The 14,101-nt window shown below is 42.5% G+C and overlaps 1 protein-coding gene across 2 annotated transcripts in view; it reads right to left on the reverse strand.

The window, feature by feature from the left end:
- Nucleotides 1-1,040: 1,040 nt before the first annotated feature.
- The window catches only part of LOC125457676 (protein FAM124B), a 51,386-nt gene continuing 38,325 nt past the window's right edge, over nt 1,041-14,101 (reverse strand). For both annotated transcript variants that reach the window (XM_048542224.2, XM_048542225.2), the window contains one exon: nt 1,041-7,736. In XM_048542224.2, the coding sequence (XP_048398181.1) occupies nt 7,026-7,736 (711 nt within the window). In that variant the 3' untranslated portion in view covers nt 1,041-7,025. The remainder of the gene's footprint in view (nt 7,737-14,101) is intronic.

The raw sequence follows: 14,101 nt of genomic DNA on the forward strand, positions 1-14,101 counted from the left end.
GGAAAAAGAGGACCCACTCGTTGAGGAGGATGGGGCAATTTGAAGAAAAGACAAGAGATTGACTCTTCCCACATCCTTCCATTCCTGGTATTGATTCCCACAATTTGTCTTAACAGAGGGACGCTCAATGGAAGTGTGGAATGATTTGCTATTCAGACTCTTATATTTGGCATATTTCCAGCCCTTTGTTGTTTGAATACCAGTGGCAGCAAATGAGGCATTTATTGCTCATTTCAAGGGTTTCATTAGTGCCTGATTGGGTGTAAATGTTGCCCAATAGCGTTCCCATGCACAAAATGCTTTCCCTCCACTACCATTTTACGAACATAAATTCTAACTCCCTGCCTCCCAATCCATAAGTATTTTACCCAACTCATTAATAATAGGCCTGTTTCTGTACCATATGTCCAATGCAATCCTCTAAGATTATACATGAATGCAGAAATTACTGCATGCCTAGCATTTTCCTGTTAATATTCCAGACTTCTAGCACTGTTAGCATTTTACTTTTCAAACTACATTGCTTTCCAAAAATATTTCTTAGAGTGAGACTTCTGTGTATGTGGTGCTATCTCACATGCCAAAACAACAGTCCATTGGATGATAAATTTAGAATCACAAAGTATGGGCTTAGGAGAGAAGCAGAAAATTATTAATTAATAAAGTTTGCCACAAAGGGAGCTCAAGTTATGATACTAGATTCATTTAATAAACAGCCATATGCTACAAAGAAAAATGAAACCCTCAACTGAGGAGCCTACTTTATCTAAAACAATCATATGATCAGAAACCTATAAATAGATCAGTCAGAAGATCAGAAAGACATTACCATTATTCGAACAATCCTTCTTTGTTCAGTTCTAATGTTTGTAATAATGAAGTAAAAAGGAAAGATCAAATGTTAAGAATAGTATTAAAGACGATTGCTGTAATGAAATTAAGATTGTATATTTATTAAACCAAGCAAATGATTTTATGCCAAAAAGGAATGTTTGCACAGGGCATTCATTTTATGAGACAAAAATAGTTTCAGTCCACTGTCACACAGGTACAAAATATACTTTTTTAAATTCTTTAAGATCATAATTTGCTAATTTTTCCCCCCACTCATTTTAAATGACTGTGTCCTGCAAGTTATAAAGGTGTTTTACAACTGAAGGAACCTCGACAATTGCTAATTATTTGGAAGCTAGTTTTTTTTAAAAAATGACATTTGTTTGTAATCACCAGCAGGTCACAGGTAAGGCTGCATGTAAATTTGGGAAATCAGAGTAGAACAGCCATTCTGCTCAAAGCTGCCCAATTTCCCATTGCAATCTTATCTGACAACTGCACAACTAAGAGAGTCTAGTATTGTCAAAGGTGCTGTCTTTGGACAAGACATTGAACCACAGCCCTTGAAATTATGCTATTATTTTAAAAACAGCATTAGAGTGATCCACAATGTACTGACTAGGAATCACCCTTCAAATAATACTAAAACAGAATATCTCAAATACAAGCAATAGGAGCAGTAGGCCACTCATCCTGCTCTGCCATTCAATAAGATCATAGCTGATCTGATTGCGGCCTCAACACTACTTTCCTGCCAGCTCCCTACAACTGTTTACAGAGTTATCAAAAAATATCTTACTTATCCTTGAATAAGTTCAATGATTCAGCCGCCACTGCTTCTGGGAAGAGAATATGACAAACTAACAACCCTCCCTCATTCTTCTAAACTTCAATGGATATAAACTCATCTGTTCAGTTTGTCTTCAAAAGATAATCCCTTCATTCCAGGAATCAGTCAAGTGAACATTCTGTGAATTGCATCTAATGCTTTTATAACCTTGGTTAAGTAAAAAGACCAAAACGATACATAATATTACTGATGCAGTTTAAAGTCCTGTAGTTGTAACAACATCTCCCTCCCTTTATGCCCAATCCCCCTAGGGGTGGGTGTTGAACGCAGACCTTCTAGCACAGAAGTAGGGGTGCTACATTGTGCAACAAGCTCCTCTTTCCTTGCAATAAATGCTGCTGTTTCATTGGCCTTCTTGAAAGCAAGCTGTATCTGCACATCAGTTTTGTGCCATCACACAGATCCTTCTGTAGAGTTCTGCTTTCTACATCCAAAAATAAAAAACTTTTATATTTTTCTTAGCAGAATGGACAAGTTCACATTTTCCCATGTTAGTCCGCATCTCTCTTCCACAAATTCTAAACCATTACATACTCTTTAGGAAACCAAGCTCAAACTGATATCTCTCAAAGGGTCTGCACTGTCTTATTCAGTTGAGTGAACACTCTTCATGAAAGGACAGGATAGGGGGAAACGGTATAGAATTATACCAGAAGTAGAGTAAGTTGACTTCAGTTACTGTGAGGTTCGAGTGGAAAGAAACAGATTAGTTATTTGCTCAATTTGACAGCCCAACAACAGAGATCTGATTCTGAACTTTATTGTTAGTGTAATTAACAAACATCTGGAAAATGACCTCATGCCTGTGTCCCTGAAAGACTGTATGCAAGAAAAGTTAAATGAAACAAAAAGTGAGTGAAGTTAAATGAAATCTCGAAAACGTTTTCTTTTCTGAATTTATACCTTTTTTCTATTTAAAAAGATAGCATCAATTATCCATTGTTTCTTCTTTGCAGATGTCAAGGTTTTGAGAAAATGTGTCAGTTAAACAGTCATTTTAAAGCACATCATATTCAAATATGTTGGCATTTTAATACAGTTTGACAAAAGAGAATTCAATTACACTGTGAATGATATCATCCCATGCTGCAATTCTCTGGGCTAATCATCCCAAAAAAAAGTTCTATTTTAATTCTGCCATTAGCAACAATCTGGCTTTCCCACTTTGGAAGGACCATTGTGGCAAAGACCACTGTTGTTCCACATAAAGTCCGGTCATAACCTTTTCAGCTCAATTAGACATACAAAACAAAAACACCCTTTACATTATCACCCATGTTCCAAACAAAAACTTTAACAAACCCAGGAAAGACAAGGGGTAAGTAATTTAACCAGTGACAATCTTCAATGTACAGTATTACAAAAAGTTTCATTCCACATCTGAGTTTTGGAATTCCTAGTACTCTCTAATAGTTACTTAATGTCATGCACATGTTTGGATTGATTGAAGACTTCAGGTAATGAACACTCATATCTCTAATCTTTTATCTTACAGTAGATCACATAGTCTTTGGGTATTTCATTTTGGACGCACTGCTTGCTGTAATTTAAATGGCATTCATTTAAATCATATATTACTCATGACCACATAAGTGCATGTGCATAAAAATACTGGGAATTAAGTTGGCAAACATGAGAAACAACCTATGGCAACAAAATCAAGATTTCTGAAACATTTCAGAGTTAGGAACCATGTGTAGTGTATCAAAGCTTATGGATGACACTAAGATGAGTGGTAGTGCAGAGTATGCAGAGGACTGACAAAGTTTGCAAAGGGCTTATAGATAGTTTAAGTGAGTGGGCAAAGGTCTGACAGATGGAGGACAATGTTGATAAATGCGAAGTAATCCAGTTTGGTAGGAATAACAGTAAAAAGGATTATTATTTTAATGGTAAAAAATTGCAACATGCTGTTATGCAGAGGAACCTGAGTGTTCTTGTGCATGGATCACACAACGTTGGTTTGCAGGTGCAACAGGCAATTAAGAAGGTAAATGGAATTCTGTCCTTCATTGCTGGAGGGATTGAGTTCAAAAGCAAGGAGATTATGTTGCAGCTGTATACAGTGCTGGTGAGGCTACAGCTGGCATACTGCGTACAGTTTTGGTCTCCCTACTTGAGAAAGAATGTACTGGCACCGGAGGGGGTGCAGAGGAGGTTCACCAGGTTGATTCCGGAGTTGAAAGGGTTGAAAGGGGATCATATTCATCAGAATTTAGAAGAACGAGGGACGGTCTTATAGAAACACAGAGAACATAGAAACACAAAATCATGAAGGGAATAGATAAGATGGAAGCCGGGAGGATATTTCCACTGGCAGGTGAAACTAGAGCTGGGGTCATAGCCTCAAAATTAGGGGGAGCAGATTTAGGAAATTCTTCACCCAAAGGGTTGTGAATTTGTGGGATTCCCTGCCCAGTGAAGTTGTTGAGGAACTTCCTCATTGAATATTTTTAAAGCTAAGATAAATAATTTTTTTACTGTTCAAAAAGTCAAGGGTTATGATGAGAGGGTGCGTAAGTGGAACTCAGGCCATGGAAAAAAACAGCCATGATCTTATGGAATGGCGGAGCAGGCTCAAACAGCCAACTAGTCTATGCCTGCTCCTGGTTCTTATGTTCTTGTCCCAGTTGGAATACTATTCAAAGGCTTCAAACATTGCGTTTTGCTCAAACTACCTGCATTTCTGGGGCAAAGTCAACAATGAGAAACAATTTTACCTGTTCAGTGGAAGCTTGATCCACAGCATTATATTCTTCTATGCTGTTTTACAAGACCACAGAGATATATTCCATAATATTTACACTAGTTGTTGTTACTGTATTTGCAACGTTGTCAGTGCCAATAATTACAGCATGCTTTGGTGGGTTATGTTAGGTGGCAGATATCTCATTTTCTGTAAGACAGCTATGTACTAGTAGTGAATCTGTTTCTGTCACAATTCTCCAGAATATCTTAAAGCAGTTGATAAGGGTAATTGCTGGTATTGTAGCTCCTGCATCTCAAAGTTGAGTACAGAAAATAACTGTGGGGCAGTGGGAATTTATAGCCTGCTTAGAAGCTCAGGGTGGACAAAAGTGTGTCAGTGGTAAAGGAAATATTGAGTTAAGTCAGAAAATAAGGCGCTTAAAAGGATGTGGTCAATGATAGCTACGCATGGCTCCATCTCAGGAAGTCGGCTGAAAGGTTTTCTGCAGGACCTTGGGTTCACCTGCAACATTTCAGTTCTTCCCATTGGGAGTGATCTTGGACAATATCTTTTTATAAAGCATAGTTGGGAGGGTGAGCTGAGGTCACAAGTTCAGATTTATTTTCGAGTGGCAAGTATCACACTGGACTCTTTAAAAAAAAAATCAATAGAGAATAAACAAGAAAATACAACATTGTTTTCTGCTCAATAAAAGGAATACCCCTAATTCCATAATAACCATCAATGTTTACTAACCACACAGAATGTCAGTACATCATCTCTCTGAGAAAACTAGTTTCACACGGTGACAGTGAAACCAATGTAAAATGAAATATTTACAAGTGTAATGCAAATCTGAAAACCGCCCATATTATCTTTGTGCCCTTCATATGTTTTATGTTAATGGCAGGAAAATTATGGCTGTGAACAGTGCGATGCTACTTCCTCTGCAGGCTTTATTATAGCCTCTCTGTACCTGCTGCATTGTCAATCGGTAGTAGGTTTCACCACTAAAAAGCTTCCCTCATTATACTATCTCATGCTGTCCATACCACTGGCACTTCAGTCATATGGGAAGCAGTAAAAAGCAAGAGAGTGGAAGTGACACCCATTTTCTGTCCTGCCATTAGGAACAAATTACCAAAGTTAAACTGCTACACTATTTTTCAAAAAGACGATAACATACAAGGCATTGTGTCTGTCTAGATTGTCCTCTTGATTCATACAATTATTTGAATATACCAGATACATTAATAGTGCATCACGTTCAATTCTGTGTGACCATTTACATAAAATGGAACACTGTACACTTGAAGAGCTATATGATGGACACAAATTTGTTACAATCCAATGTTTTGCCATTTATTTCAAAATTGTTGTAATTAACTATAGTTTAATTGTTATAAGAACTTAATTAATAAATTGAAGTTACTTCAATTACATGGATCAACTGACATTCATGCAATGTTCAGCATTAATGAATTTCACAAGCAATCCAACCTGGTACTGTCAAGCTCAACATCACCCAAGAAAAAGTAACCCATTTTTGATTGGCACCCCAATCCACACTTTTCAATATCAGTGCACAGTGACAATTGTGTGTACCATGCAAACCCAGCACCAATACCATCTCAAAATCAAAAGCAGCAAATGCATGGGAACACTACCACCTATAGGATGGGGAGCACAGTGGCTAGCACTGTTGCCTCACAACGTCAGGGACCAGGGTTCGATTCCACCCTCAGGCAGCTGTCTGTGTGAAGTTTGCACATTCTCCCCGTATCTGTGTGGACTTCCTCTGGATTTTCTGGTTCCCCGCCACTGTCCAAAGATGTGCAGATTAAGTGGATTGGCCATACTAAATTGCCCTTAGCGTCCAGGACTATGTAAGCTTGGTGGATTAGACAGGGGAAATGCAGGGTTACAGGGAAAAGGTAGAGGGATGAGTCTGGGCGAGATGCTCTTTGAAGGAGTGGTGTGGACTTGTTTGGCTGAATGGCCTATTTCCACACTGTATGGATTCTATGATTCTATCCCTTTGGAGTTACACACTCAAGCCAGCGATGCCCACATCCATGAAAGAGTAATTTTCAAAAAAAAAATCAAATATACAAATTTAACTAGTAACAAGAGAAATCTCAAACAGATTACAAACTGATAAGTCTGTTCAAGATATTTTTCAACCATATCCTTATATAAAACTTGTCTTTAAATTCCTGAATGATACAGGAACCATGTTTACACACCATATCATGGAAATTAATCAAACTGACAAAGGCTACATTTTGTTTAACTGCTTATTTTAAAAGAGGTTAGAGCTACAGGAAAGTTATTTTGTGCAGTTTCTGCAACTCTATATTAATTAGATTTAGATTATTCATTAAGAACAATCACATTTAAAGATGAATTCAAGAATTCTGCTCAACCACAACTCAGGGAATTTAGCTACTTGCTCAGAAGACAAAGGCTTACATTTAGTGCAGGTGAAGTGGTAGCAAAATTAGTAAAATGTGAAAGTTAGACATTTTTCTTTGTTCAATAAAATTACAAAACAGCTGCTGTGTTATTCCATAATGTTACTTCATGCAAATACCTGCACTCAGCATGGTTTGCAAGCAAAAATAACATTTTACAATTAATTTGTGTGCCAACTTAGATGAAAAATTCTTCCTCCACACCACTTGCATAAGATTGTTGGGAGGTTTTGAATGTTTGTTGACGAACAGGCGTACTTTTCTCAGAGTTGGAAGTTCGCCATTTTTTGCTCAAAACACTGATACTCTCAGAAGACGTTTCACTTTTTGGTCCAGCACCTATTGTTGATTTTAATGCAAAGCTTTTTGAACTTATATTAGGAAGACTGTTCTTTAAACCAGTTGAAAATGTGTCTAAAGAACACAGGCTGTCATCAGAAGACAAGCTTGCCTTTGAAACTATGAATCCAGTGTCAACATCAGTTTCTGCATTGTGTGGTCCAGTGGTGGTTTCATGTTCAAAGCTTTGGAACTTTGTAGACATGTTGTAACCATACACTGGATCACAGCGAGACAATGTTGCTGGACTGCTGCGCTGTGATGAGTAACAGGAACTGCTTTTGGGTGTGCTGCACAAACTCTCAGAGGTGCTTTCAATTCTGTCCAGCATTCCATGTAAACTACTCCTTTGTTTTCCTTTCACACATCTCCTCTCCTGTTCATCTTCAGCCAAAGCGGAGACCATTTTGCCCTTGTCCTGAGGCATTTGGTTGTCCAGCCACCTTTCTGAAAGTGAAGTTTGATTGCATGGCACCGAACTGCATGAGTAATAGTTCAAACCACCGCCTGCAGAGCAACTTCTGTCCAAGTACTGCAATCTCCCTTTGATCTGTTGCAAGGTTCAAAATCAGTACATCAGTGTAAAGATATTTAAAGGTCACAACGACACTAGTTAGTAACAAGCACTCCAAACAAAACAAGCTTATTTCATTTTCAATGAACCTTGATTTAACACAAGATGTAATTACATTAGAAAAGCAGTTGTTTCAAATAAACCTTAAATACCAACTTTTAGTATGGTTGAATTATGGTAAGTTATTTGAGTAGGTACAAAACTTCAAAAGCAGAGGGTATTAAAATCAATTTTTATTCTGACTTGTGTTTAAACAATTTTCAGTAGGGCTAGAATACGTCGATAGCTGGACAGCTCGTTTGGGAGCTGGTACAGACACGATTGTTCAAATGGCCTCCTTGTGTACTGTAAATTTCTATGATTTCATCTATTGAAAGGAATTTGCTTTGTAAATGCTTTGTGAATATCCCATTGCATTTTCAAACAGTAATTCTAAAGGGTTTGATGAAGAGTTTCAGATTTAATTATTTTGAAAATATTCAATAATCATGGCAAAAATACTTTCAGAAACTTGCATTGTATGGAGTTTACTTTGCATGATACATGTTAGTACTCAAGCTAAGAAATGTGTTAGCAACCGACTCACATTATACTTACGTTGTAAGGAGTAGAACATTAATATTCCCCTGTTACAGTTTACTTTAGGCATTGTGAGCCCATTGACCTGTGCCAAACTATTAAATGCATCTTTAAATTAACATCACAGATTAATAAACAAGTATTGCCGGGGTAATGTCAGGGTGTCACTGAAACAACTGTAGCAGGAAGAGACACAACAGGAAGTCAATTTCAGAGTGCTGATATTGAAAACACTGGTGGACAGAAGCTACATGAAACTTAAAGGCAAAATGTTACAACAAATCTCAGTTAGACCACACATAAGAGTACTGCGTACTGTTCTGGTTTCCAAATTTTAAAAAAAGGCCTTGATGAAAGAAAAAGACATTTACTAAGGTCATACCAGAATTAGCTCTGGATGACTATCAAGGGGATCAATGGTTATGGGGAGAAAGCAGGAGAATGAGGTTGAGGAACTTATCAGCCATGATTGAATGATAGAGCAGACTCAATGGGCCAAATGGCCTAATTTCTGCTCCTATGTCTTATGACTTGTCAGAGGTCTTTAGGATAATGAAAGGGACCGACAGATTAAAAATTGAGAAAATCTTTCAATTTGATAAGGGAATTGGAGGATTTGAGTGTCATGAATCAATTCAATAATGAATTCAGGGGCTTTCTTTACCCAAAATGGGAATGTGAAATGCATGGCCATAATAATTAGTTAAGGCAAAGAGCATTAGTAATATCGGAGATACGTAAACACATGAAAGCGAAAGCAATTTAAGATTATGCTTCTAAGACTGAATGAAGTGAGGGTGAGAGTGGTAAGCATCTGCAGAGCAGGGATGCGAGCATGAGCACTGAGACAGCAACAAGAGTTTAATCAGCTACAATGTAAGCAGCAGTGAGACTGCAGCAAGAGTTCAAACAGCTGGATGAGAGTCTGTAGGTTCAAATTCAAACATTTGTGTTACAAAGAAAATGTAAGTGTGATATAATAGGAAAGAATCTAGAGAAATAAATTAGGAAAAACATTTTAAATTAACTATTCATTCAAATTCGAAGCTGGGATATTTTAAAGATGTGTAACCAAATTAGTTATATAAAATGTGGTAAGAATGGCAGGTAAAGGTGATGTGTTGCAGCTGTAGCATGTGGGAGGTAGTGGACATCAGTGTGCCACATTGTTACTGCAGATGTGGTTACTATGTGCTGCTCATGGATCTGCTTCTGAGATAATGAGCTGGAGTTTGCACTTCAGGTACTGTAATGCATTGGGAAGGGGGAAAAATGTCACCAGGCCACTTTGTTTCAAGAGGCAGTCACACCCTTTAGGCTTGACACTCTAGATTTAGTCAATGGTCAAGGATAGCTTGGTGAGACTGAGAGTGAAGCAAACATGGAGATTGAAAAAGGTAGAAGTGAAAAAGCCTCAACTACTGCAATTTCCAACAGGTTCAAGGCTCTTACAGTCTATATGAATAAGAGCAAGTGTTGCAGAGTAGTTAAGTAAAATGATCATGGATCCATGTTCCAAGGTCCACTTAAATGGAGACAGTGAGAAAGATCATTAATCTTGTAGGGTGCAGTAGAGTTAGGAGAGAGATACACTTCTCTGCATCTGAGAGCAGGAGTCTTGAAGGCTTAAACCGTTCATCAACTTTACTAATACTTTCCACCCCAACCTCAAGTTCACCTAGACCATCTCTGATACCTCTCTCCCCTTCCTGGACCCCTCTGTCTCCATTCTGTTGACCACCTCAACACTGACTCGGACAGCTACCTAGACTACACCTCTTCTCACTCATCTTCCTGCAAGAATGTGATCTCCTACTCCCAACTCCTCTGCCGCACCTGCCCCAAGATGAGGAGTTCCACTCCCGGACATCCCAGATGTCTTTGTATTTCAAGGGCCGCAACTTCTCCTCGCTCAATGGTTGAAAACACCCTCCACTGTATCTCGTGTTTCCCGCACCTCAGCCCTCACAGCCCCCTCCCCGCAATAAAAACAATGACAGAAACCCCCTTGTCCTCACGTATCACCCCGCTAACCTCTGGATTCATAACATCATTCTCGGCCACTTCCACCACCTGCAATCTGATCCCACACTATGAAGGATATATTTCCCTCCCCACCCTTATATGCCTTCCGGAGGGTCTGCTCCCTCCACGACTCCCTCATCTGCTCCACACTCCGCACTAGCCCCAAGACCCCTGGCACCTTTCCCTGCAACTGTAGGAGGTACTACACCTGCTTTAAACCTCCCCCCTCACCTCCATCTCAGGCTCGTAAAAACCTTTCGCATCAGGCAGATGCTCACCTGCACATCAGCTAATGTGGTCTATTGGATCCACTGTTTCCGATGTGGCCCCCTCTACATCAGTGAGACCAAGCAGAGCTCAGACACTGCTTTGTAGAGCACCTACGCTCAGTTCGCAACAAACAACAACATCTCCCAGATAATAAAATGTGAGGCTGGATGAACACAGCAGGCCTGAGATGCTGCTTGGCCTGCTGTGTTCATCCAGCCTCACATTTTATTATCTTGGAATTCTCCAGCATCTGCAGTTCCCATTATCTCTAACAACATCTCCCAGTCATGGGCCACTTCAATTCCTGCTCCCACTCCCTGGAAGACATGTCCATCCTGGGCCTCTTCCAGCGTCACAATGACACCACCCGGAAACTGGAGGAGCAGCACCTCATACACCGCCTTGGGAGACTACAACCCAAAGGTCTCAATGTGGACTTTACTAGCTTCAAAGTCTCCCCACCCCCAGCCTCATCCCAAGACCAACTCTCCCTCTCATCCCCACTTGCTTTCCCTGTCCATCTTCTTTCCTATTTATCTGCTCCTCCCATCTCACTGACCAATTCTTACCACTACCTAACTGCTATCAACACCCCATCTACGTTCCCCAGCCTGACCTACTCCCTCTATTTATTTCAGAACCCCCTTCCCCTCCCCACTTCTGAAGGGTCCCGACCTGAAACGTCAGCGTTCCTGGTCCTCTGATGCTGCCTAGCCTGCTGTGTTCATCCTGCTCCACACTGTTGTCTTGAAGGCCAGCATTCACGACATGTGCTCAGGGCTACAAAGCACCTGGCACAGGATGGGAAAGACTGTCATGGTCCACGGGGATGCCAACAACATAGGCAGGACGAGTAACAAAAATTTTGCTTTGGAATTACAAGCAGCCAGAAGCCAAATTTAAATTGCACAAACGCAAAGACTATTACCTATAAGCACATTCGACACACTAATTTATCATTTGTCAATGAGTCAAAGATTGCTGCACAAGGAATGGGTTACACTTCATGGGACACTGGTACCAGTGCTGGAGAAACAGGAAGCTATACCACTGCTAATGGGAACTGCAGATCCTGGAGAATCCAAGATAATGAAATGTGAGGCTGGATGAACACAGCAGGCCCAGCAGCATCTCAGGAGCACAAAAGCTGACGTTTCGGGCCTAGACCCTTCATCAGAGAGGGGGATGGGGTGAGGGTTCTGGAATAAATAGGGAGAGGGGGGAGGCGGACCGAAGATGGAGAGAAAAGAAGATGAGTGGAGAGGAGAGTATAGGTGGGAGGTAGGGAGGGCATAGGTCAGTCCAGGAAAGACGGACAGGTCAAGGAGGTGGGATGAGGTTAGTAGGTAGGAGATGGAGGTGCGGCTTGGGGTGGGAGGAAGGGATGGGTGAGAGGAAGAACAGGTTAGGGAGGCAGAAACAGGTTGGACTGGTTTTGGGATGCAGTGGGTGGAGGGGAAGAGCTGGGCTGGTTGTGTGGTGCAGTGGGGGGAGGGGACAAACTGGGCTGGTTTTGGGTTGCGGTGGGGGAAGGGGAGATTTTGAAGCTGGTGAAGTCCACATTGATACCATTGGGCTGCAGGGTTCCCAAGCGGAATATGAGTTGCTGTTCCTACAACCTTCGGGTGGCATCATTGTGGCACTGCAGGAGGCCCATGATGGACATGTCATTGAAAGAATGGGAGGGGGAGTGGAAATGGTTTGCGACTGGGAGGTGCAGTTGTTTATTGTGAACCGAGCAGAGGTGTTCTGCAAAACGGTCCCCAAGCCTACGCTCGGTTTCCCCAATGTAGAGGAAGCCACACTGGGTACAGTGGATGCAGTATACCACATTGGCAGAAGTGCAGGTGAACCTCTGCTTAATGTGGAAAGTCATCTTGGGGCCTGGGATAGGGGTGAGGGAGGAGGTGTGGGGGCAAGTGTAGCATTTCCTGCGGTTGCAGGGGAAGGTGCCGGTGTGGTGGGGTTGGAGGGCAGTGTGGAGCGAACAAGGGAGTCACGGAGAGAGTGGTCTCTCCGGAAAGCAGACAGGGGTGGGGATGGAAAAATGTCTTGGGCGGTGGGGTCGGATTGTAGATGGCGGAAGTGTCGAAGGATGATGCGTTGTATCCGGAGGTTGGTGGGGTGGTGTGTGAGAACGAGGTCCAGGAACTCCCCACCTATGTCCATTACACCACCCACGCCCTCCACCTCCTCCAGGACTTCCAATTCCCTGGCCCCCAACACCTCATTTTCACCATGGACGTCCAGTCCCTAAACACCTGCATTCCGCATGCAGATGGCCTCAAGGCCCTCCGCTTCTTCCTGTCCCGCAGGCCCGACCAGTCCCCCTCCACCGACACCCTTGTCTGCCTAGCCGAACTTGTCCTCACCCTCAACAACTTCTCTTTCGATTCCTCCGACTTCCTACAGACTAAGTGGGTGGCCATGAGCACCCGCATGGGCCCCAGCTATGCCTGCCTCTTTGTAGGTTACGTGGAACAGTCCCTCTTCCGCACCTACACAGGCCCCAAACCCCACCTCTTCCTCTGTTACATTGATGACTATCGGCGCCACCTCTTGCTCCCCAGAGGAGCTCGAACAGTTCATCCACTTCACCAACACCTTCCAACCCAACCTTCAGTTCACCTGGGCCATCTCCAGCACATCCCTCACCTTCCTGGATCTCTCAGTCTCCATCTCAGGCAACCAGCTTGTAGCTGATGTCCATTTCAAGCCCACCGACTCCCACAGCTACCTAGAATACACCTCCACCCACCCACCCTCCTGCAAAAATTCCATCCCCTATTCCCAATTCCTCCGCCTCTGCCGCATCTGCTCCCACGATGAGGCATTCCACTCCCGCACATCCCAGATGTCCAAGTTCTTCAAGGACCGCAAGTTTCCCCCCACTGTGGTCGAGGACGCCCTTGACCGCATCTCCCGCATTTCCCGCAACACATCCCTCACATCCCGCCCCCGCCACAACTGCCCAAAGAGGATCCCCCTCGTTCTCACACACCACCCCACCAACCTCCGGATACTACGCATCGTCCTCCAACACTTCCGCCATCTACAATCCGACCCCACCACCCAAGACATTTTTCCATCCCCACCCCTGTCTGCTTTCCGGAGGGACCACTCTCTCCGTGACTCCCTTGTTCGCTCCACACTGCCCTCCAACCCCACCACACCGGCACCTTCCCCTGCAACCGCAGGAAATGCTACACTTGCCCCCACACCTCCTCCCTCACCCCTATCCCAGGCCCCAAGATGACTTTCCACATTAAGCAGAGGTTCACCTGCACTTCTGCCAATGTGGTATACTGCATCCACTGTACCCGGTGTGGCTTCCTCTACATTGGGGAAACCAAGCGGAGGCTTGGGGACCGCTTTGCAGAACACCTCCGCTCAGTTCGCAATAAACAACTGCACCTCCCAGTTGCAAACCATTTCCACTCCCCCTCCCATTCTTTAGATGACATGTC

The sequence above is a fragment of the Stegostoma tigrinum genome, chromosome 14, assembly GCF_030684315.1.
Source record: "Stegostoma tigrinum isolate sSteTig4 chromosome 14, sSteTig4.hap1, whole genome shotgun sequence".
Classification (NCBI taxonomy): Eukaryota; Metazoa; Chordata; class Chondrichthyes; order Orectolobiformes; family Stegostomatidae; genus Stegostoma; species Stegostoma tigrinum.